This window comes from Nestor notabilis, unplaced genomic scaffold (assembly GCF_000696875.1).
Source record: "Nestor notabilis isolate BGI_N333 unplaced genomic scaffold, ASM69687v1 scaffold16117, whole genome shotgun sequence".
NCBI lineage: Eukaryota > Metazoa > Chordata > Aves > Psittaciformes > Psittacidae > Nestor > Nestor notabilis.
The window spans coordinates 1-27052 of NW_009935394.1; the positions used below are offsets into that span (position 1 = coordinate 1).

The following is a 27052-nucleotide window of genomic DNA, read 5'->3' on the forward strand; positions in this document are numbered from 1 at the left end:
ATATATATATATCAATATATATTTATATATATAAAAATACATATAGTTCAGTAGTAAAACTATGTAATTCATTATATTCTATGTACACTTATAAAGATATATAATATAGTTCGTTATAGAGTTCAATATATTAAATTCTTCTGAAGTAGAAACAACACTCTTCATACAGTTAAAATAGCCTTACAAAAGAAAGGACTTACCTGGTATTTCTACCCGAAGTAAAGAAAGGAGTTTCAAAACAAAAATGGGTATCCAACATAGTGCATCAGTAAATACAATGAAGAAAAAACGTTTAGCAAGGACCATCTCTTTTTTAACATGATTCTTAATTTCAGTAGCTGTAATAGCTGTTTGGTGAACACTGTAGAACATAGTCCCGTAGGAAAACACAATGATGATGAAAGCTGCCAAGTTTACACCTGTTTAAGAAGTTAAAATTGATTATAATTTAACAGCATAATGGCAATTCCACATCACCTATTTACAGGGTGGGTAGCAAAGAAGAATGTTTCATCTGAACTGCTAGCCCCAAAGAATTAAGTGGACAGAATCTGAATCTGTTTTCACCCGAACATGGAATTTTTGCCTCTACATGGGTATTTATTTCATTCATTGACACCTGAGAAATAGCTGCCATCTGATCCAGACTACATAGTTCTCTGGCCTTACTATCACTCTGCTTTCCTGACAAAGTCTATTCATTCAGGAACATAATAGTCATTAATTTCTTTCTACATTTTCAATCCTTCATGCATTTTAAGATCTGTAAGTATTTAAATATAGTAAAATATTGAGACTGGAAAAAGTGTTTAAGTGCTTAATGGAACATCTAAATAGAAGGTGTGAACATCACAGCAAAGCCATCTTATTTGTTGAAAATTAAGTTAAATTAAGCTCTAATCATAAATAAAGAAGAAATGCAACTTACTTACCTAAGAAAATGACAACAGAATAAATCTGACTTCCTGCACTTTCTGCTTGTTCTGAGTGAAGAGGAAAACAGACACCGTTGGTGCCATAGTAGTTCCTGAAAAATTCCTTATTGCTCAGTGGGATAAAAGCAACAGCAAACCCAATTATCCAGATAAGAACCAACATGGAAATTGTCCTGCATTTTCTGGGCTTTAAACACCTAAAAGGATAAACTATGCAGATGCATTTTTCCAAAGTCAGGTAAGTCAACAGTAAGACTGACACCTCTGTAGACAGAATAGCCAGCGATCCAACCAATTGACAATGAATACTGTCCATCCACAACTGAGCGTGCTTGTTGTATTCGCCGCGATATTTAAGATCAAAAGCTCCAATCACAAATAAATATATTCCCATCAGACAGTCAGCACCTGTGGGCACAGTGCTTAACATCATTATTTACACATCTGAATTTCCCATTCTCTGTGTATATGTATATTGGAAAACAGACATAAACACGTCTATATGAGTACATATTTATAAGTCAGCTAATATATAGATATAAAATAAACCAACATTATAGCTGGAATTCTATTGTGAATTGGAATTAAGGCAATATAATTCAGTTCTATCTCCCCATGCTGTGTTTTTTTTTAATTTTCATTTGGACTGACAGTCTATGTTTCATACTTGTATCCAACCTTATTTTTTGGAGTTCAGATAAAACTGGTTTGCAAGTAGAAGAAGGTATGGCTTTGTTTATAGAAATATTATTGCAACCTTTCTTTTTACTCAGGTCTCATTCCTTTTGATATTGACATTTGGCTTTAGATAATTTGCTTTGACTAGGGCATCTCTGCTGGATTCAAAGTTTAGTTTTTGTTTGTCCACCTTATGCTAGCTCAAAACTGATGCACACAGTCTTCTAAGACTAGTAAGGCAAGAAGAGCTGCCAACATAGAGCTGAAGGCTTCTCACATGTCTTGGCCAGAAGTTTTGCCTGCTATTCAGATTGTTCCCATGAAACAACAAAGTTTCAAACTCACTGACACTGACATGCTGTATTTAGGAACTTTGCAATCTCTCTATAGACTGTTGACAATTACCTTTCAAAATGCAACTAATTGCATTTGTGAAATAGAATCATAGAATTGACTAGGTTGGAAAAGACCTTTAAGATCACCAAGTCCAATTGTTAATACTTATAGACTCTCCTGTATTGAGGCAGGGTATTCAAGATTGTAGTGACTATGCTGCCAGATAGTTCATCCATAAACTTGTCTTGCTTTTAGGACTAAAATATCCCCCCCCCTTCTTAATACTGGGGATTGATTTTCTATATTTGTGTAAGTAAGTAACCTATTGCCATGAGAAAAATAGAGTACCTTGAGCACAAGATTTGTGTGCAAATTGCTATTTATTCAAAAATGCATAGTAAAACTTAGGTTTATAGGCCTTTGAAAAATTTGGAATTCTATTTCTTCTTGCTGAAGAAAGTGGGAATTTGACACAATACCCACAGCATTAAAAATCAAACATGAAACCTTTGGAATTTATCAGCTGCCAAAGGCAGCATTTAACTAGACGTCCTGGTGCGTAAGGTACAGCATTTTGTATTGTAATTTGCAACAGCATGAAAGTCCAGTTAATCCAGTGCTAGAGATATGTCACTATATTGCAACAACAATTGTCATACATGCTATGAGTGGACTAAAGCAATATTCTTTTATGCATGGAGTACTCACAGCAGAGAGACATTATTGAGATGGCGTGGAGCTTATTCTCTGATCTGATATAAGGCCTCATGCAGATAACGAAAATATTTCCAAAGCAGGTGACAGCAGACACAACCCAGACAAACACTCTCTGTATGATGCTGGCTAAAAGATTCTCAAGGGATGAAATCCCATCAGTATTGGGCTTACAGCTGCGCACATGAGGGGCATATCCACAGTACTGGAATTTCTTAAAATATCTGGTTGTGAGAAAGAAAAACAGACAAGAAATGGTTCTAGTTTGGTTACCAGAATATCAAAACTCTCTAGTAACTACTCAGAAAACATATTCTGAAAGAATAGAAATTGATTAAAAACTTTTCAAATTTGACAACTGCTCATGTGCTGCTTTTCAGATACTTTTGTTTTCAATTATCCTGTATCTTGTAAATTGTAAAATTCAGACCAAAGAAAGCGAACTGGAATAATCTACTCACATGTGAGAAAGGTTTCTCAGTGGTCTGAACATTCTTCTCTGGATGTTTGCAATTTCAATGCCTTCCAATCCACTGTAAGCAATAAATTCTCAGTAAAAGGCCATAGAAACTCAGTAGTAAAAGGATAAACTTCATGAACATTTAATTGTGTTTCTGTGATTATAGGAAACTGGAGAGGAACTTGAATTGTCTCTAATCTGTCACCTCTTTGAAACTTAAAGAGGAGGTCTGCATAAAAGCTCAAATGGAATAAAGTAAATTGCAGTTAATTCGAATAAACTCGCTGTTCTTCCTAAAACCATTAAGAAAGCTCTTTCAGTGCTCTCAGCAGTGCAATCGCTGGTTATTATGTTGCCCTTCCAAAGTATTGTTCTACTAATGTTCTTTCATCATCTCTGGGAATATAACAACTTCTTCCAATAGTAATATTTTGCATGTCTCTTCTTTTATCCCAGGGAGTGCTCTACTAGACAAACAAACCACTGCAGGAGTTCAGCCTTCATTGTGTCAAGAGCAGCAGGAAGCTGGGACACGGAACAGGGCATGTAAGCAAAAATGCTCACTTTCTTGGGATGCATAAAATGTGATTTCTTATTTTATTATTATTATTTTTTAATATATTGAAAATAGCACCATTATTTCCCCTGCAGTCCTAGATCGGTAACTGTGTAAATTGTTCTTTTAGAACTTCAGTTTCTATATTCTTCCAGTCATAGAATCATAGAATTTGGGTTGGAAAAGACCTTAAGACCATCTAGTTCCAAACCCCCTGCCATGGGCAGGGATTCCTCACCCTAGACCATGTCGCCCAAGTCTCTGCCCAACCTAGTCTTGTCCAAACAGTCCATCCCATCCGTTCATTGGCTGGATGTGCAATTGGTCAGAGGTCTTTGGTCGTCCTTGTGGGGAGCCTTATTTGAATTCACTGTTCAATGCTCTGAATGAAATACTCATGTGAGTTCTGAGCACATTTAGGCAAAAGTGGAGAAAAGTAGTACCAGTCTTACTGGTTAGTTGCTGTGAGCTGGTAGGCAGTTTTGCTAGGAGATAAGAAAAAATCCCCAATATGGGAGTGTGTTAGTTTTATTTAAACACTGCAATGAATCTTAGGGTGTGCTTTCCCCAGATAGTCTTACTATTTCAAACTAGCAAAGAGGCAACTGGTGTTCTGCAGACTGCTGAAATACATAGTTTCCTATAGATATATCTCAAGATTTAAATACTTTCTTAACTTAAAAACATGGAAGGTCATGCTCCCTGAGTTGTACAAGTTCTTCAGTGTTTTAAATAATGGATAAAATAAATGCTGTAGCCTGACTGTTAAGGAGGTAATTAATTATTCTTTTTCTGTGATCAGCTGCTTATTCTCATGAAACTTGTACAGATTTAGTATTTTCAGGTCATTAGCCTTTTACCAAATTTAGTTGAATTTGGCGACTGGTTTCAAAGTCAGTAAGAAGAAGCTGGACTGATCATAAAGGCATGTTCCATAAGTATTTCTAGTAGGGCCTGTTGTGACAGGACAAGGGGTGATGGTTTTAAACTAAAAGAGGGGCGACTCAGGCTGGATATAAGGATTAATTTTATTTTTTTTAATGAGGATGGTGAAACACTGGAACAGGATGCTCAGAGAGGTGGTAGAGGCCCCATCCCTGGAAACATTCAAGGTCAGGTTCCACGGGGCTCTGAGCAACCTGATCTAATTGAAGATGTTTCTGCTCATTGCAGGGGTTTGGACTAGATGTCCTTTAAATGTCCCTTCCAACCCGAACTATTCCATTGTTCTATGATCTGACAAGAACCAGTGCTGTGGACTACCAAGCTGGACTTCGCAGATGTGCAGTGGCCCATAAAGACTTAAATCTACCACAGGATAATTTCAGATTTGCAAGATTGTCATTGCACTATCACATAGTTTTAGGAAGAGCTCTGCTGGCAGAATTCAAGTTAGAGCTGCCGTGTTACTGTACCCACAAAAACTTCCCCTAAACTCTTTTAAAAGATTCGTAAAAGTCTCCCTTTCACAGGGCAGCTGAATCATACTTGGTTTATGTTGTTCTTTTCATGGTGTTAGGAGTAGATTCTGTAAGAATGGAAGTATGTCCCCAAACTTGTCCTTACACCAAATTTCTTTGTAGCTCCTGTCTATCCTAATGGTACCTGCCCATGGTGTTAATAGCCTCAATATGACCCTTAAGCCCTGTGAACAAATTATGCAAGGTCAAATGAGGGTTGCACTACTCTTGTTCTGTAATAGCAGAAAAGATAATGTCCCTCTCTAAGATGTATTTATGATCTCTTTTTGTTGGACAAATTTCCATTATGAAATTGGTATTTTCAGGAAGGAGAATTTGAGTATTGCTAGTAATTATTTTTTAGGCTTAAATTGTTAGGTATCATCAGCATAACTATAAACTATTTCAAGGGCAATACCTTCTGAAACATATTCTGGATCATCTCCTTCTGGAGATGTGCATAACCACAAAGAAAATGCAGCCAAAATATAAAAACCTGATACTTACAGGGATTTGAGTTTAATTAGAAAATCAAACTGGTCTACTTGTATTTTCTTGATGGGGTTGTAAGAAAGGTTCCTGTAAATACAACATAGACATAAGTAACTTTGTACACCTTCCTTACAGCTTGCTCTAAAAATAAAGTCAAACTACATAACCCATTCAATTTTCCAGTCCTGAAGGAAGGACTTGTATGACTGGCAGTTACAACTGTTTTCTTTCTGTGAAAGACAGCAGTTGCAAACAAGGCATCTGTATGATGCTCTTACATGTTAATAATCTATTTTTAGAGCCGAATCCTGATATCACATTAAACATTCCCAAAAAATTACTAATTTCTCATGACTAGCGTGGGCCATTTTATATATACTAACAAGATCTAGGAAAAGGTAGAATTTGAACTTCTAGGACGTGAAAATACACATCCTTTACAAAACTATTCAGGGAAAAATATTACATATGATTACTTTTGGGATTAGTATTTCAAAGGAAAGGCTTAAATGATGCATACAAACAAGGTGCTCTTCTCTTTCCCAGAATTTATGACTAAAAGCATCATATCAAATAAGTAATATACAGTTATATGTAATAAAAATAATCAAGAATCCTTACAGTTGTGAAAGCTCCTTTAGATCCTTAAATACATATGGAGGAAGTGATTCAATCTTGTTGCTAGCCAAATCTCTGCAGAAACAGCCACAGATAGGATACAGTAAGTTCTTATCAGGCTCAGTAATTTTACCGAACAGTATTGCAGTTGGAAGACACCAGTTTTATTCTATTTGCCAATTAGGATATTATTTATCGTATAGGTTATCAGAAACTTGGACGATAAAAGAATGCTGTTAGAACAATGTGGAAAGCTAGATCCACCGACCTCTCTTTGTCTAGTTCAGATACGCCATTATATCCATAATTTATTATTATTTTATTTACATCAAAAAGAAAGAAAATACCCTTAACTTGGGATGTAGGAGCTTGGAAATAAATTAAACATATGGTTTCATGATGGGAATTCTTTCACACGGGCTAAACAGCACATCTTTCTCTTAGTTCTCTACTTTGCTCCTTATTTTTACTAAACATACATCCAAATAACTGTATTGACAGAGGAGTAAAGGCCTCAGTTTGCCTGAAACTGGCAAATTGGTCTAAAATAAGGAAGGCACACACATCCTCCTAGGCTGTGGTGATGTAAGATTATTCTATTCAGGGAAAATAACAATCTCGTGAGCAAAACGCCTGATATTATTCATAGAGAGTATGTATTTTACTGACTATTTCTTCCTTGTTAAATATATAGAAAGAAAACTTGAGGATGGATGCTATCTCCAGAGCATGTTATATAAAATAGACTTTATGATAAATGATATTTGCAACAGAAATTATAAAACTTTGTGACTTGTACAAGAGAAGAAGTCTACTCACAATTCATCTAACATCTGGAGAAAAGAAAAGCTGTTTTCACTTAAAGAGCTGATTTTATTTTCTCTCAGCACCCTGAAAGAATAAAACAAACTTACGTTGCTACTTTTTGTAGACTTGAAAAATCCTCTCTTCTCTGCATCTTCGAAAATTTACCCAATTGAGTTAGCAAGCTAATCAGATCTAGAAACCTACCATTTTACTATTTGATAAATGATATTTGGTTCCTATACACACAGGTGTTTGTACAGATATACACACACACACACACACATATATACACCCATAGGAGGCTGGTATAAATTGACTGACAGCAGGAGGAAGATTAAGTGGGCTGGAAGATTAAGTAAGCTAACCACACCACAGACACAGGCCCATGGCCATGCAACTTTTCCTTCACCCTTATTTCATCTGCCACTGTGCTTGCTCCTTAAATGAACAACTTATATTACAAAAGCAAAGGAAAAGCCAAGACTATGAGCACTGCACATGAGTTAAAAATTGAAAGTGAGAGCTACTGTGGAGCCTACTGATCTATCAAAAAGTGGCAGGGATTTTCTGAAGAAGCTTTGGGGAAATTGTGAAAGTGAAGAGCTAGCCAACGCACCAGCCAGTCAAACTCTTAAAAATGAAGAAACAAGCTATGTATTTTGTATATTTGCTGCTTTTTATGATGAGATTTTTGCCTCCTCTTCGAAGCAAAAAGTTTGAATGAAAATTTCTAAATCTTAGTATCATTCAAAATTGCTTCAGTGAACTTCAGTTGCACATATCAGTGCTGAACTTTGCTAATAAATGTAAAGAGTGGTTGTTCTATATGGCACCAATTTAAAACCAAGCATTTTAATTTAATGTCCTTGAGCCATGATACTCAGGAAACTTTTATAGTAGCTGTAATGAATCACTTGACTGTTCAGCACAAGCATATCTCACTCTGGCTAGCTAACATATCCTATTACTTACAGTACAGTTAGAGTGTTGCAGGAGATGAAAGTGACATTTCTTACATGATGGATATGGTTGCCTTCAAGGTCTCTGGGATATAAAAACAAAACATCAATCACTGAAAAAAAAATCAGGCAGTTATCCTAAACTAATTGAAGAAAAATGCTACTAGGACTTCACAACTGCACAGAAGAGGGTGGGAACCAGACATGTAATCTTTCTGCACACTTAATTGATGACTTCAGGTCATCAACCCTGCAATGACCCAGCATGCACTCTGTAAGATCCAGCGCCCCATTAGAAAAGTGGCATGGAAGTGCCATACAAAGACAGCAAAATAATATTTTTCTAGTGAAATAAGGTAGACTTACAGCCAGTTTAGTCTTGGCATATATCGGCACAGAGGTTTATCAGGCAAATGAGCAAGAGAATTATTCATCATCTCTCTGGGGAAAAAAAAAAAAAAGAGAAATAGTATAGCTGGCTATATTTGCCAAAAATTACATTATAGAAAATATTCAGGTCTGTTATGTTTGTACTTTTGCATTCTCTGCAGTAGTATTTTATCCCTGACTTATTAATTACCAGGTAAAGGAATGATTGTTTCAGTGCTATAGCAAGTCAATACAAATATTTTGACTATTTGCTTATAACATGCAACTTCTATGGGTGGTGACGGAAAGGGGATATAGAAGTAGGTTTCCCTCTGGGCCGCAGGGGAGGAGAGTGTCTTGCCTTTGGGCCTGGAACAGGCAGTGGTGGGTTATGGAAGGGGTCTGTGGACAGGGCTGTGGGACCCCTGCCTCCTGCACCACGGCTCTGGAGGACAACCAGTGCCCATGGCTGCAGCTGCTGCCTCCTCGCCCTCTCACTGATATTCTTTTTACCATTTTTCCCACCCTTATCCCTATACTTTTCCAGACACTGCATGTCCATTGCTGCCAAAATCCTCCTACTCCAGCACATTTCGTCTGGTGGCAAGAAGAAGCTGCATGTATACTGGCAGCACTCCGAGGTGTGCAAGCACAGTTGTTAAAAAAGGTTTTATATATAACTGCCCATTCTGTTCTGTTCTTTTAAATAACACTTTTGGTTCTTATTCCATACTTACAGGAGAATAAGTGATTTGAGTCCATAAAATGTTAATGGAGAGATCCGATTTATCCTATTATTTTCAATTATCCTACAAATTACAGCAAAGCATGTATCAGATTGATAACTGACTGCAGTCTTAAACTGAACAGATGATAAAAAGTAACATACTTTGAAGTGGATTTCTTAAAATGTCCATTCAAAGTACTTAAAAAAATAACACACTACTCCTTAACAGGTCAGGTTATTCATTGAATCAGTTTCTTTTCAGAATAATTTAATTAAAAAAAATAACTTAAAATAATTGCTTTCAACTTTGAAAAAATCTGTTTTCCTGCGAGTTTTTAAAATTCTTTGATCGAGACATTTTGAATGGATTATCTGTGAAAACAAAGCAGCACCACACAACAGTGTTCTACAGCAATGCAACAGATCCAAAAGCACATTAAAAATACCAGGAATGTTATTATTTGCTTATTTTTAATAAGTTCACTGAGTCAAAATAGTGTTTTATTTTCATCTGTCTGAAAAGCAGTAATAAAGCATATTTCAAGCACTATTTACAGGGAAAGAACTACCCCAAAAAATCTCTTGTTACTCTTTCATAGTATTTGACTTACTTTATGTATTGATTTGTAACAAGCAATTACTAATAAACATTATTTAGTATTTTAAAAGTCATCAGTCACTGGAGCCGTTAATGCCCAAGAACTAATTTCTGCACTCATCGGACAACTGGATTTTTACCCTGTGCAATGTAACAGGAGTTCCTTAGTTATTCTCTAGTATAAAGTATTGCTATGCACATAAATGAAGGTAATCCAAATATTTCTTTGTCTTGGTTTAATTATTCCTTGAGAAAATAAACATACAAATAAGAAAACAACATACAGCCATTCAAGTCTGTGGAGATCTGCAAAGACACCAGGCTTCAAACTAGATATCTTGTTGTTACTTAGGTATCTAAAACAAAACCAAACAGACATAAATGGAGAGATTAATTAGCATCAGATGCATGAAAATTAGTTTTAAGATTTTTTTCTCCCGTTGATAATTTATCAGAATACCACTAAAACGATTCGTAATTATTGTTTTGATTACAGTAATTTCCATGACCTTCTTTGAGAGCAAGGTGAGACTCTCTCTGGTGAGGACTTTGAAAGCAATTATGTAGAATGTTTCGTTTTGTCTATAGGAAAACACAGCAAGCTAAACATTTTCACTATGTCATATTTTAGGCCCTTTCCAGTTTCCTTCTGCAGGGTGATTCTGTCATGGTTTAAACCTGGAAAGATTCGTTCCATTAATGTTCCCATGATCCCGTTCAGCCTTTGCCAAGGATATTAATCATAAACGTAGATATCAGAATCATGGAAAAAGAAAGGCTGAGAAAAGAAGGAGGAGGGATGGTATAAATACTCTGGGTCGGTAATAATAGCAGCTGAAATAACAGATAATAAAATAAGAGGCACAACATTTTAAATTTTTCCTTTTGAAAACATTGCAGGAACATAAAACCTGGACCAAACAGTGCAATTTATGTGTCGTCTCTTTCACTAAGCATTTTCCTTAAAAGTTAGAAGCACTTTCCAAAAAGCTGCTGCAAAATGAAAAGCTTTCTTTTGGTTACTGATACTGGTTACTTTGGTTTGCTTCTGTAAACCAAAATGCAGTGTTAAAGAGTTTTCAACCATCACATGCTTTTGCTTTTATTTTAGTCCTTTTTCGTTCTCTCTGACTTTATGCAGGGTGACTATCATATACTTTTCCTTCTTCCATTCTGAGGATCTGGGGAATAGGAGTTAAGTATGGAGCCCACTTGTATTTTCCAAGTATTGTCCTGTCAGATAAGCTTGCACAGATAGCTCTTAATCTATCTCTGCTTTCTCAATCCAATCCTTGAGTTAAAGATTGGGACCATTTGGCAACTTCCTAACATTGTATCAAACAAGAGAGAGACCTCCATAGTCACTCTCAGAGCTCTTCCTGCTGCTTTTCACTTCGATATTCAAAAAGCGATACTTACAATTTTGTCAAGTTGTATAAACCTTTAAATGCACGTTCAGATACAGCTCTGATTTTATTATTTTGAAGATACCTAGGAAGGTACAAAACCAACAACAGTTAATTCTGCAAGCACACAAAGTCAGAGCAAGCATAAATAACCAACTGAAATGTCTACTAAACTGAATGCACATGTTATACTTGAAAAGAAGCTGTCAAAGTTGTTACACTTTAAATTTGATAATAAACAATAATAACTAGCTGTTAATAAACAGCTACAGCTGCAAAGAGTGAAAAGATGTTTTAAAAGAGAGATCTCTCTCCCCCAGCAGAATTACAAAATTCATTCAAAGGGACACTCGTTTTGCCTGAGATGGACAAAAAACTGGTTTAGGCCCTAACCTTGCAGTTCTCACCTGTGCCTCCTGATCTTTATGTTTAGCCAAGACCCTGCTACAAGCAAAGTTTTGCATGGCAAATATCAAATTTTAATATATTTTGAATTTTCTATTTATAGTATGAGAGAATTTTCAAAATGCTGCATTTTTAATATAAGATATAAAACAGATCTTACTAATCTTCTGCAAACCAAAGAATACTAATTTTTCCCTATATCTCCTTTGATGAGTAAAAAAATTTTATCAACTGCAAACATTAAATCCTTTTCAAATGATTTTTAGCATTATGGTGTTAATCTCTGATTAATGTTTAAATATTAATCCTTTTTGTTAAATTTCAGTTAAAAATTCAGTTAAATTTCAGTTAGAGTATCCAGGTGCGTTACTGTTCAAAAGCAATAAGAAATCTGACATTGGCTTTTACAAAATGGGTTTTTGTCAAACGCTGCTCAAGAGCTTTCTGAAAATTTACAGCTATCGACCAGGAAGGTGTGAAATCAGTGTTAGAAACAAATGTTTTGTACAGATAGATATGGTTGTATGTTTTTTTAATGAAAACAGATCTTTCAGGATTTTAAGGTCATAATGGCACTTAACTTCGTGAACACAAGATGGTGCTGCAGTACAGCATACTTTCCATCACAGTTACACTCGAGTAAATTTTCTAGGAATATTGTGTCTTGAATTGATGACATAGGAGCCCTATCCAGACTTTTGCATTTAATTCTGAATTTCACGAGCTCTAAATAAAGAAGATTTGTTAAAGGCTACTATTTTTGAACAACATATATGTTAGACACCATGAAACATAACACAGTATTGTGTTGCCATAACAATTTGACTAGTTGTGGTGTTATGAAATTGTTACTAGACACAATTACGAGGTAAATAAAGGGCCATGTGAATGAGCATCCCATGACAATGAGAAGTTTAAGTATCCAGACTTTTGTTTTGCAGAATATATGAATCAAGTTACTTTAATTCTTTTTGGCATATTACTTATAAAGACATGATGAGAGTTAGCATTTTTCTGGTACAAAACAGAACCTGCAGAAATTATAGTTTTGCAAAAAGAGAGATGTCAAATCAAGCTATTTTAGCCAAATGGGTTACCCAATGAGATGAGGTGTAAGACAAAACAGAATTTTGAGTGGAAACTGAGGGTTGTTGCTTAGACGTTAAGTTCTGTGTATGAGGATGGGAGACGATGAATATTTAAGACACTAAATAGATGTATTAAATTTAAGCACTCCCTTACAGATTTTTAAGGTCTTGGTATTTCTTGAAAGTGTCAGCAGAAAGTTTCCTTAGCAGATTCCTCTGGAGAGACCTGTAGGGATGAATGCACACAGTAAAACTACTCTCCCAGCTTCCTGCAGTGCTGCCACTTTTGTTACTCAGTAAGAGTAGCTTTTATACTGCTAAATAATAAAAGCATCATGAAAGCATCTGAATATGCTACCTTTGCTTGTCTGAATATGTGTATCTATTTAATCACAAAGCCGAATACTTTATTATTGAAAATATTCTTCCACGTGCCCAGAGGAACTGATAAAATGATAGTTAAATCTAAGAGTTAAAAATATTTGAGTACAAACTAAACCACAGATTTATTTCAAATATCAAATACACAGATAGCTTATTTCCAGGTGCATGTGTCCCTATGTCCCCATCTCCACTTGTCACCAACTCAAGTGTTCTGTTAAGAACCAAAATCATTCAGGGCATGGTTGGATTAGAAGAGAGTCTAGCCTGAAAGCCAGCTGAATCAGCTCAGTGCTTTTTCTAAAGCTAGAACTTAGCCATTATTTTTGAAGTCTTTGTTGACCCTGTATCAACAGCCAGTTTAAATATATATTTGACGTTCCTCATTAATCTTCGTTATGAAGTATTGTGGTATTTGAACACGGACCCAAAAAGGAGAACCTCAGATGCAAATGAGCACAAACTGGAACCAAACAGAAAGATTCATACCCCTGCTCTACGGGGAAGATCCTCAGATAAGGACACATGATGCTGCCTTCTGCTCACCACACAGAAAACAGCCTCTCAAACAGTGATATGCAAATTAAGATCAATGTCAACCATTCCCTGATCTCTTCAGAAAGTTTGACTTACATACACAGATCTGTATGATGACCCAACCCAGATTAAATCCTTTTACATAATGGTGTATTCAAAAATATAAAATGAGAACTAAAAAGATTTGCGCAAGTAGGTAGTTCTACTGAATTCAAAGATCTTGACTATTGACAGGAATATAGATTAGGAATATTGCCAAGATCATAGAACAAGGTCCTAAGCATTGTGTCTTAAAAGGAAACATTTCTTTTGAAGATTTCTTCAGATTTCCTGAAACTCTTGCTAGTTCAAGTCACTGCTACAAACATGAAATGATCAATTCACACAGAGTTTTTTAGTTCCTTTTCTCTCCTTTTGTTTGGGGAGAATCTGTGCTTAAAATATTAAAGGATTTATCGACAGACACACATTATGCTTTCACAAGCACCAGGTGAGCCAACTTGTCATAATTATAAGGTTGTAGTTGTGAAAATGTTGTAGGGTTGGTAGTCAATCCTGAACAGAGCAAGAGGCCACTTTTTTGTTCTACTTACATTATGGTTATGTTTGAAGAGACTGATGGGACAGCACGCAACTTGGCAGCATCACAGAAGATCTCCAGCCTTTGACAGGTACACTCTGCTGGCACAGCACCAGCCACTGTGTAAGAACAAGAACACAGTCATGGCAAAAGGTGGGATGAGTGGTGTGATGGAATGTGGAGAAAAGAAATATGGTGTAATAGAACAAAGACAGACATAGAAGGCTGTGTTAAACAGAAATTAAGGCACCTGTTTTTACATAATTGATTTAGACCTGGGAAGACCCTAACAATAAATACAAAGGGACACAAAAAAAGCAATGTTACCTCCTGATCTCTATGAAAAAGCTTGTTAAAAGCTGTTGAGTTTTAGGCTTGATACACAGGAATACGGCATAGATTTTTTGTGTCTCTTCTAGGTTTCACAGTCCTCATATTTACTAGAATAAGCACAGTTCTGTCCAAGCGAAAAAGGGGTGAAAATGGGTCAGAAAATCTTTGCTCCCTTTCACCCCATTTCTACACTTTCAGTTAGTGCTCATGGCAGAGAGCAGAGGCAGAAAATACGTCCAAAGGGATGAATGCCCACAGAAGTGGAGGGGATTTGCAAGAGTCATTTGATGTATGAAGTGAATTTGGAGGAATGTTGCCTTCATTTCACTCTGAAATGTGTGTGTTTCATGGGCTTTCCAGCAGTATTGACATATTCACATAAACATTTATATTGCCCTCCTAGTTCGCATATATTTGATGCTTTTCCTACAGAAAATGAATCACTCTGAACTGAAATTAGCTTTGATACATTTGTTCTTCTGAGATAAATTCTGGTTTTTTATAAATGAAAATGAACCATATATGTCTCTTTCTGATAAACGTATTTGTTGTGTATTTCTTTCTAGGAATCATCAATAATAATCACACAAGTAATATCTGTAATTACTTACAGCACTCGGGTGTCTTTGCCTGAAATGCATGCAGAGATTTCATTTTATTGTATTTCTCCTTTGTATAATGTTTATCAAATTGCAGAGACCATCCATTGTAGTCTTCTAATAAAAAATAAGCAAACCACAAATAGAAGTTACATTACAAAAGATATAGAAGGTAGAAATACTTTCACTAAATTTAGGTGCATCAAGGTTTATCCGAATAACATGTTTTTTTCCAGAACATTTCATAGACCATTAAATGATTTTATTTTTATACCTCTGCCTAATCACATGCATGTATAGACACTATGAACTGCATAGTCGTAACCGCTTATTATACCTTCAACAACATTTTCTGTGGCAGTTCTACCAAAATAGTATAATCTTTCACTTCATAACTTTTTGTTTATGTAGGAGTCTAAAAACAAGAGACAGTCATATTTTTTACCTCCTTAAATATGCAGGTTTCTCACTTTGTCCAGGAAAGCTCAAATGATTACAATGGCTCTGACTACTTCTTTCAGAGGGCTGTCTCACATTATCACGGCCTATAATTTCTTTCCTGAAAATCTAGATGAAGGTAAAGTGATCACTGCTTTTAAAGAGAATGGGTGATGTGATGTAACGTATTCTAGTCAGTATATTTAAGTTAAGCTTAATATCCATCTTCTTAAACAAAGTATTATTCCATATTACCAGTCAGGTCACTATGCCAAGATGTACTGGCACAGAGTGGTTTATAGCTGTAAAGGCAAAAAGTGAAGAGTAGATCTTTCAGTTCCTTCCCACAAATGGGGATTTCCAGATACAGGGGTGCTGGAAATAACTACAGATCTGTTACTTGGAAGTCTGTCATATACTGTCATATATCAGTAAACTTACTGGTCAGGTAACCATTTCCAAAATAGGGGAGGAATAAACATGAGAAGGAAAAGAAGATATTGAGAGATTACCCCAAAACTTTCCTTCAGAAGCTGTGATCCGATTTTAGCTTTGTTAATTTGAATCTGATCTCTCTTCAGCTTTGCCCATACCATTTTAGTTTACAGCAGCTCATTTAATGAATATGTGCCAGTAGCAGAAATGCTCCTTTGGATGGCACTCACTAGCTGTGAGTCCAAGCACCGGTGATAATTGAAACCATTACTTTATAAAGATACCTACTGTCAAACAACATTTATATGAGAACTCTGAGGATGGCTCTGCTTTGCTATTTATTACAGTTTTAGTTTCACTTTTATTATACTCTAGTAACACTCCTCCCCCCTTATCAATTTCACAGGGTAATTGTTTAGTTAAACCTAAATGCAGTTCCTCATCAATGTTGCTCTATAAATCTTTATATTCAAGTAAACATTACTACTATATATGTTGGCTTCAAAATCGCCAGGGAGAAATAAAATATATTTTCTCCTTTGTAACTTCCCATTCTGAAATTGCATTTCATTTTTCATCTCATTGCAGCTGTTTTCTCAGCTAAGTAGCAAAATTATCTTGAAAGCATCTCCTGAAGCCTGCCTACGGAGTGTCAGCAGATGGAACTGTTCCGAGAGATGCCTGCCTCTTTGCTCCCTAAGCTGAAAAGGTGTACTATACAAGCTGATTAATAGATACTATGAAAGATTAAGAACTTCAGCCAAACTATCCTCTACCTAGTTATTAGGGTTTTTTAATGCATAAATTCAAAAGATAAAAGATTCAAAGCAAACAAAAATATCTGTCTTCAGGAATTGCTCCGTTAAGGGAAATGACAGAGTTGAAAGTGCCTTTTCACTCAGAAATTAGTGTGAATTAATTTGTGCTGTGCAAGAATGCCATTTTCCGACTTAGAGAAGGCATTTTACTAAATTCCTCAAAAGCATCTGGTATGCTCTGATCCATTAGCAGTTTTATCAGTTCAGATCATTACAATGATATTTGGAAGCAGCTTAATGCATTTTGGACAAAATGAAAGGTGTTGGCAAAGCTGCAGAAATATTGCTCCTGCCTATTTTAAATGCTCAGAAGTTCATTTTTTAGACTACCTGCAACATGGAATCTGTAATTGATGAAGCAATGAAAATAGATCCTTTGCCAAGCGAATCTGCCCTGTAGTTAGTGCTGTAATGAGGTTTCCCCAATCACTATTTCTGAATATGTAACTGGAACACATCCATTGACTTTCATTTGCAAGACAGGACCCACCAACTGGAACTTGAAGAAACTAGTGGGGAATACAATGTATGCAGATGAGGTGAGATGGAAGGAAGGAATCTTTCATTGAGAATTTTTAAACAGAAATGTGTAAAGACGTATTGAAAGTGAGATTATTCTTGGAGTGTGATCACACCAAATAAGTATTTTGCAGTCAGGAATACAATCTAAAAATATTTTTGACTAATTCATAATTACATTCATAGAGAGTTTTGGACAACTAACCACTTATCTGAAGATTCTGAATGTGTAGTTAAAAGCCACAAATTCTAGTTCTCCTGTAAGCCAATGAACAGATAAAGAATAATTTTTTCTGCATTTCCCTGCTTCTGACACTGAAGAATGGATAGATGAGATTTTATTCCACCTTTGAGTATTTTTAAAATGCTTTATTATGTGACAAAACATGTGCAAGAGCTGACCATCACTGCAGTTCACTTCTGCAGAGAAAAAGGATGAGCAGTGCCTTCTACACTAATGGGAATGAGGGAGCAGTTCACTACGAAGAGGAAGTTCACCAGCGTTTCCAAGGAAATCAAGAGGCAGCTGTGTATTTTTGGGTGGCCACAAAAGAAAAAGGGGAAAAAAAGCACAGAGAAGAGAAAAGGTGGATTATTTTGTACTGGAAGCATTCCAGTTTTCTCCAGTTTCTGGTCAGTTCATTTTGAAGAATGTTTTTTTCTCATGGCATTATTTTCCAGTTTTCTATTAAAATTCAAAGGCACATCTGAACATAATAAAACAGGTTATTGAAAGTTTTCTGACCCTCAAAAATGTTTGCTTTGGGCCAAGGTTTGTGCCCAAACCTGGGACAGTCTTTATTTTATACAAACTGTTATGTCAAATCCCAAAGAATGTATTGTGCAAATAACTATTTTTAGTACAACCATTTGGTGAAGCACTAATGCCAGAACTGTAAATCACTTTGTGATTGTTTAGAGTTTATATGATAGGTTTGTGACCTGTTTACCTCTGTTGAGACGAGGTTCTCCAAACACTTTAAGGAATGACTGGTAATAGTACTGGTCTTGAAATCCTAAATCTATCATTTGAGGGAGTACAGCTCAGATGAGAAATAGCTTTTTCCCAAGCTGGTTCTAAAATAGATTATGTTGGCTGCACTTCTATAAAGAATGAGATCTGAGAAAAGAAGGCATCAGGAAGTCTTCCCCTGCACGGGATAAGTGAAATAAATAATTGTAAACTGGATTTATCTGACTACAGATTAATACACCATTCCTGGCTAAAATTTGTCGATTACTATTTCTGATGGGAAAGAAATGAGAATGAGTATGTTAATCCTGACGAACTACAGATTTGAATAATCCTTTCAGTGACAGATCCAAGGAAATATCAGCTTTGCTCAATTAAAGATGCATCTCTTATTTAGTAAGCTTATGAACAAGTCGTTATCTATATAATTTTCACCTTCTCTTGTCCATGTCTTCATGGGTTATTATGCAAAGAAATGCATAATAGCATGAATACATCTATAAAAATTTGAGTTGCTTGAAAGTCCCTTTAGCAATAAGCCACTACAGTGGAGACCAGAAGGGACTTAAGTCCAGTGAAATGTAAAAGTTCCTATTAGTTATCAACAATATTTAAAGATCTCAATAATGAAATTGATTAACTCCCCCCACCCCGAACCTCAGCAAAGCTATTCTATTTGCTGATATTTGCACATCATTGTAAACCTGGTTATTGCAGTACCCATATATCATTGATGAATGGCAATGACAGAGAGAATGAAATTTGACCATATATGAAAATTCCCCTGTGAAGCTTGAAAATCTGATCTTTTGCCAAGTATTTACTACATTTTGAGCATGCTGCAGACTTCCAAGCATTTTCTTTTTGCTTCATAAACAGAATTTACTATGTAGGGCTCAAAACTGAAGGGTGTCGCATACATTTAAATCTTACATTCTAAGTATGATGGAAAAAAAAGTCATGCCAGGAAAGGTTGAGACTAACTATAGCATTATTCATTATTTGTATTAATTTGAAATAAAAAGCCACCAAGCCCTTCTTCAATATGCTGAGGCAAAAATGGGAAACTCAGACCCTCTGAAATTTCTCACCCCTTATGAGCAATCTTGTGATATTAGAACATATATCTTTTGTATAGGTTTTTTGAAACACTCCATAGAAATGCAGATTTCTGCTATGGAAATCTAGAATACGATTTGATGAATCTACAGAACTGCAATAATTCTCTGTAAGCTTATAGACCTTCAAAGAAACACATAGGAAAACAGCATGACATCTATACAGATTGTTATTACTTTCATCCTGTTGAATTTTATTATAGGTCCTTTTAAAAAAAGAGGTGGTGTGTTATAACTTATTTAATCAGGCAAGCCAGTCATCCGATGACTGTGTGGCACACAGTAACAGATGAGGCCTGTGCTTTTAAAGGTAAATAAGTGCAAGACTTCAAACAGCCGCTCCCTGCCCCAGTTCTTTCAGAAACCTCTGTGATTTCTGGCCTATGAGCTAGACAGAGCTTAACGAACATCTATAACTGAGCTTAACAACTGGGGAGCTGAATGCTGCCTTTTGTTTGGAGACCTTTTAGGCCTGAGCGCAACACAATGGTAAATACATTTAGCCAGTGAAGAACTCCTGAGAGTCAGAAACATCTTAAATTACATCTGCATGCCTGTTCTTGCTTCACTGGACTGGAAAAATGTGGCTATGACACCGTGATTAAAAAACAAATGCAGACACACTACAACTATTGCCTTGCTGCCAAAAAATAGCTTTGCAGAACTATCTGCAAAATTGTCCAGAAGCCAAATTTCAAAACGTTAAGGAAACTTGTGCTCTCAAAATAGTTCATGCTACTTTGTTCCATTACTGTACATAATTAAAGACCCTGCTTGTGAAAAAAGATAAAATGAAACACCCTAGCATGGTGTTCCTTCCATTGCTCGTTTATTATTGCTAGTAAGTAGAGTGGTAGTCAAACATGTAACAGTAGTTGCTGGCTTTTTAATGCCCTTTCACATGAAAGAATCCAGTCCACAGAAGTGCAAGGGATGAGACCTAATGCACACGTTTGGTTTTGAAATGAATAAGAATTCCGGTGTTTACATTTTTAACAATTCTTATGTTAAAATACTTTTTATTCTAAATACGAACTTATACCCGTGTTATTTGCACATAACCATTTCCTATAGAGATTTACTAGTAATAAATGAAGAACCTATTTCAAGAACAGTTCTGAGACGGAGCATCAGAGCTATTCAGTAGTGTGAAATGATAGTAACCATAGTTTTAAACAAAGAATAAACCATATCTACTTAGTTCTGAATTAAGTTTAAAAAAAGAAGTATTAAGACATTTATTTCTGAGATTTAGATATCACAGACTGCATGGAAAGATATTGTATTTTGTATCTCCTGTTTCTGTGACAAGTTGCAGGAGATCACAACCTAGATTTCTTCATCTCATCTTGAGAAAGAAAGAAAATCACTGCTGGCACAATGCTCCAAGTCATATCCTTACTATTTAGGAAGGCTAACCCATGAGTAAAAAACATTGTGGTTTTTTGGGATTTTTTTTTTTATTTTGAAGAAATGAGTGTACCTGTAGTTTACAGCCAAGGGATTTTCAGCACCTGTAACTACAGGATACTGACACATAGTGCTAAATATATTAGAGACAAAGCAGTAGGGCTTAATCTTAGACTTCAAGACACATAATAAAATATGCTCTCAAAGGGTCCAGGTAGGATGTAAAGTCCAGACTTCCTTCTGAAAGGCAAAAAGCTCAGTGACTTTCGGGATCTGATTGTTTCTATATTTTTCCACTTACAACTTTGTATCAAACTAAATTCAAGAGCTGATGGGTGGTTTTGGAATGTAAAACGAGGTAAGCTACACTGCAATTTACTGGAAGGCTTCTCTTACTGTCATCATATCAACATCTCAGCTAATTTACAGTTATGATGAACAAATCACGTTGATTGTCCAACAGAATGGCTGGAATATTAGGGACAATTGCAACAAAGATCTTAGAATATCACACAAGAAAAACAAATATTCAGTCTCTCAGTGGTTTAAAATTTAACTGCATTTGAATTTTTACAGAACTTTGTAATTAGCATAACATGACTGTGAAATAATAACTGACTCAGTGATGTATCTAAAACAGGTAATTACACAAATGTTGTTAGGCTGGTAACATTACACTTTGATCACTGCATATAATACTAGGAAAATACTGTTCAAAGAAAGTTCACCCTTATCTAAGATAGAAGTTCAGCCCTGTAAATATAGTTGGCATATCAGAGAATTTAAAAAAAAAAAAAAAGAAAAAAAATGCTTCTGTGTAAGTTTTAAAATTTAAATACTTAATTAGGGAGCAGATTAAGGAATATTTTTGTCTAAAGATACTCAGAGAGTTGGTATTTTGAAAAATAGATGATTACTGCCTATTCTGTTTGTCTTCTGTCCAAATTTGTGAGTACATTTTGGTATGATTTAACTTTTCATATGTTTTTGCTATTCTTTCTGTGTCAGAGTTTCACCATCTAAACAAACACACACTTTAAGATAACAAACCACATGTGGACTCAGTGCAAAGCTACATCATAAATGCTGCTGTTCTGTAATTTTTGTTTTGCATTCATCAAGTGTTGTTGTTATCTACTGTTAGTTTTAGTTTTGCTTATCATTAAGCATCATTGTCAAAGCGGAGATTCCAAAAAGCTTCTATTCGTGAATATGGACTTGGGAATATGTGCTTGGCACTTTTACTATGCCATTGAGCATCAAAGGGCTTTGCCTAGAGAGTTTTTAGAATACATTAACATTGCATCAGTAGTGTCTTCGATGTAAGAAATACTCTACTTGTTTTAGGAACTATTCCCATGTCAACATTGCCATAGCGTTAGGTGAGCAGAATTCATGATTATGCCTAGTATTTATCCTTCCTGCTTGGGTCTAAAAAAGCAATGAAGTAAACAAATGTTCTAACTTCCCATCTATAAACATCAAGTACCTACCGAATCAAGTCTTACAGCTGTAAATAAAGAGGAAAAGCTCTTCCTTAGAAAATTAGCCTGAAACCATTATGTTTAAAATCAAACATAATGTTCAATAGGACTGAGCTGAGATACAGAAGGATGCTGGAATTTCTATATGTTTATACTTTTTTTTCCCCCCATACATTTTGATTTTTGGTAACAGATTAAAAAAAAAACACCCTTCAAGTGAAATATGTGATACAGGCTGAACTGTTTAACAATACACTCAGTGTTTTTGAGAACTTGGTGCTTCAGAAAGGGTGACTATGGGGCAGACCAGCAGGGAGAAATTTACTGCCACACTCAAACCTAAAAAAGGAAAATCCTCAAGCCCATAAGCTTTTATTACAAAGTATGAAACTTTAAATAAATAATTTTTATTTAAAAATTTCATATTCATGACAAATTTACAGAGGCACCCACTACTCTTGATGGGCTATGTTTTCAAGTTCGAAAAGTAAGATTGCATTTTTCCATGCACATTTAAGGTTACATAGTGATAGCTCAGAAAGAGCTTCCCATCACTTTGGGCATGATAAATTACTAGCCTTCTCCTCTTATTGCAGTTTACTACATTGCGTCAAGCTCTTCCTCATCAGGATATCACACACAGTATTTTATTGATTTTGGAAACCCAACATGGTGGAAGTGAAAAAAGAAGCAGATTTGAAGGCACCATGAAGCCAATCTCTACATGCCTGGGTTGGATATGAACAGTGATCACAGCACATCTGAAAACACAACTTTCAGTGAGGATTCAGCTTAGTTTGAAATACTTCTAATCATGTTTTGCTGTTACCAGGCATGCAGTGTATTAAACAGGACTAATACTGTTAATAGCCTCAAAGATACATCTCTCTATAGGAAAGAAGTGGGGAATGAGAGAAATTTACTTATTAAAAAAGGAAAGGGACAGAATTGCTACAAGATGGAGTGACTGGTTACAAATATACTGAGAGGCTCCTGTCATGTTGGTTTCTTTTACACTGATGCCATTTACTTTTTGTTTCAAGGGCATTTAAAGACTTTTATACAGTAATTCCCTTAGAAGAGCTACATGTGCTTTTTACACTGATTGTTTCTCTGCTTGTTTCATTCACCGATGTTTCTTAAAAGGGTTATTTCAGTCATTGCAGTTGCTGTTAATGTTCAGCATGCTAAAGGGCTTGTATTGAGCGGTTGGACTTCAGATTTTCTTATGTTTAGAGTACCTGGTGGTTTTTTTGTTGTTGTTTCCTCCCTGCCAACAGCAGCATTATGTTTATTAAAAGAAGTGTTTGTTTCCTTTTCTTCATGCAAGATGAAAGTGTGCAAGAATTTAACAGTTGAGCTACTTAGTTGAGTACCTTGTGGATAGATTAAAATTTCCAATGATACTGCATGAAACAATTACTACAGTGGAATATTTTAATTTTCAATTGCTTTTCTGTAACCGGGAGCAACAACTTAAACTGAAAATTGGTTGCAAATTTGAAAAAAAAAAAATAGGGTGGAAGGAACTAGATATAAGCACTGGCATAAGGCTGGGATACTAAAGTGGTCCTGGGAAACTGCAGCAAACAAGAATAGCTGAATAGTTTCTTTGTCTCGGGAGGTAAACAGACCTATCCCACAAAGATCCCCATGCTTACTACAGTGCAGGGGCATTGGAGAAAATCTTATCAGGACATTCCATATTCTCAGGCAAGGAAGCAGCCCTTTATTCAAACTGCAACACAAGTTTTTTAGAAACCATTACTGCTGAAATGACCTTAATATGTTATACATGGCATGCATTTCTAAATGAGAATATCGGGTCGAGACAGGAGAAAAACACTGATGGCATGGTATTCCCAGTAAGTTAATACAATGACTCTTCATCTTTTGTAATTCAGGCTTTCAGAATTTAAGGCTAATTCATTCTTGAATTACTATACCCAGAAGAGGATTCAATATTGCAGATGAATTGTCTTACAGACTATACTGCCTTGTACATGCCATTACAAAACTGTGTATATCCTAATTGCCATCTGATCAAGCTGTACACTTTCAGAAAGTCCTTGTACAATAGACTTTCTGGTACTATACAGAAATGAAAGATGCATAAAAAACCCCATTTACAGTGCTTGGACTTTAAAACAGAAGAGGGCACCACTGTCAGCAGTTTCTGCCGCTGTAGGGCAAGACAATTACAGAAGAATACAAGAGCCAGGTTGGTTCAGGATTTTGATTACTGGCAATGGAAAGTATGTTTGTGGCATCAGCAAAGACATAAAACTAGAAAAAGCTGAAGGTCCGTATGATAGGATTAGAATTAAAAGTGGCTTTTATATAGAATAAGATGCTGAAATTTGATGGATATAAGAAAAAGATACTACACATAGGTACAAAATGAGCTTCACAGACATACAACGAGAACAACCATTTTCAAAACCTCATTGACTTCGTTGAGAACACTTGTGAAAGATGCCTTTACAATATTTTGTTTGAAACTTCTTTCAGAAAATTTCTTTTGTTATACACAGCATAGGTGGAGGTTTCAGCATGCCTAGCTGTGAAAGGCAAAGAGTTCACCTGCTTGGCTCCAGGGAGCTGGAGGCAGTGTGTGAGGAACAGCATCACGAATCTGGCTGCCCTCCATGGCCACAGGCAAGCTGCTGAGGAATAGGAAGTCTAGTTTCCCCATCTGCCATGGATCGGCAGCTCTGGACAGTATCTTTGAAACTAACCAGGCTGTTAGTAAACTGACAATACCACTAAATAAAACATGCTAGGACCAAATTTCTCTCCCTGCAGTCAAGCTCACCACCAAATGGCTGAGCTGTCTTCTCATAAAATATAGGGAGGCCTTTCCCAGACTATCCCAGGTCAATGCCACCCTCTGAGCTGTGTCCATGCAGTGCGTGAGACACACTGCCCAGCACAGAGTACAGCTGTGCTGAGGCCATGCTCACAGATCAGCAGGGTGGACAGGCAAGTGCCAGCGCAAAGCCCATGCGCTGGCCCTACTCAGTTTGCATTTAGGGGTAAAGGTTACAAATAAAGCCAAGTTCATGGCTACCATCCGTCAGGGCCAGAGGTGACAAAGATCAAAACAGCAGGGAGCAGTGACCTGTCTATGTGTATTCCCTGAGATTTTGACATTTCCAAACCCCAAAGCTTGGTAGCAGTGCACCTTGCACAGCATACTTACACAGTCACTGTTTTCTCCCAAATTAGGACATGGATGTTTTCTGAAAAATCTTGAAAATTCTTGTTTCCCACATGAAATTCATTAAGCTTCTTATAAACTCTGTTAGCACATACATCTACCACTCCTCAGCAGAGATCTTAGCCATGTTACATACATCCATTTGTACACATCAAAATGACACATGCAAACAAGTTCAAAGGAGGGATAAAATTGGATAAACTGATACTATACACAAACAAAAATGTGGTTCATCATTCTTTCCTAGCAAAGGGCTTGTTGTGTGGCTTTATTAGCTAAACCAAAGATCTGTTGCATCCTCTGCAAAACATTTAACTTCCCTATTCCTAACACTGCAACTCTCTGTTTTAGTGTGAGCACTACATGGGTTTCAGTGACTGTAGGTGCTAAACAAAAAGAAAAGTCTCAACCACGTACCACAGTTGTCTTCATCAGCCCGATTCCCGCAGTCATCCTCACCATTACAGTGAAGTTGTTGGGGCAAGCACTTGGAGATATTGCCACATGGAAAGTAGCCCAGGGGGCACCTGATCCCAACTCCAGAAACATGATCTTCCAAAGAGTCACAGATGACTAAATAGAAACAGAAAGAACACGCTTTCAGATGTGCTCTTAATGTTTAAAGATCTTTGAGATAATGCTTTTATAAATACTCATTTGCATTTGAATGTTAATATCAAGTGATAAAAACATATTAGTTCATTGAACATTCAATTACAATAGTATATTAAGTACTTGTTAACTTCTTGGCAAAAAACATTCATATCATCAACTAATTAAAATTTGCTTTGATATAAAGAAACCAGGTAATTCCTCCCCATGTGTCCTAGTAATAAGATGGAAATGCTAATCATAGAAGACAACTGGCCTAAGGCCACTATTTAAAAGGATTATTTCACTTTGCACTAGAAATTAATTTATTGTAGCAATAGACCAGATAAACTATGCAGATACAGATTATATTAATTTGTGCTGCAATTTTAGACCCAGATGTATAAGCCCTTTATACAAAGTCAGAATTCTATGCTTTTAAATGTATCCCAGTTTTAAAGCAATTACTAGATGTAAACTGATCAAGGATCAAAGAACAAGAAAAGTAAGATCAAATCTGTGACATAATTTTCTGAAGTAAGAAGACATAAAGTTGCCATTATGAATCCTTATGGAAGAGTTGTCAGCCTGGTCTAAAAAATTTGGAGATTATTGTTCAGAATCTATCAGTCGAAAGTCTAAATTTATCAGAATTTATCAGTCTGAAGTTTAGAAATTCTTAGTGAAAGAGTACATAATCCTTTACTGTGTGTAATGTTTTGAATTTGTGTGTAATGTTTTGAATTTTATAACCTTGATGGTATCTATTCTGAATCTCTGTGTTACTCATTTTGTGCTATGTCAGATTACCCTGGCATGTAAATATCTGCCTGGGAAAGAAGATAACAAGACATCAACACTTAACAACTTCATCCTAGTTGAAAGCACTGGTCTTTGTCCATTGACTTGTTAATATCACTTTGTTTATGCAGAAAAAGACAGAAGTTTGGACCCTGCGGATTGCAGGAGATTTATGAATGGAAAACCCCCCAACCCTCAGAGGAAATA

General features: G+C 36.0%; 1 protein-coding gene across 1 annotated transcript; it reads right to left on the reverse strand.

Annotated features, from left to right (window-relative positions):
* Window positions 1-200: 200 nt before the first annotated feature.
* Window positions 201-26026, reverse strand: RXFP1 (relaxin/insulin-like family peptide receptor 1; the record flags this gene model as incomplete). Its single annotated transcript, XM_010017833.1, has 16 exons — window positions 201-419; window positions 933-1343; window positions 2658-2887; window positions 3125-3196; window positions 5647-5718; window positions 6253-6324; window positions 7069-7140; window positions 8029-8100; window positions 8382-8456; window positions 9122-9193; window positions 9994-10065; window positions 11129-11200; window positions 12763-12834; window positions 14120-14225; window positions 15051-15155; window positions 25871-26026. Coding segments are annotated over 16 exons (1950 nt in total), but the record flags the coding sequence as incomplete, so codon positions are not given.
* Window positions 26027-27052: the final 1026 nt, after the last annotated feature.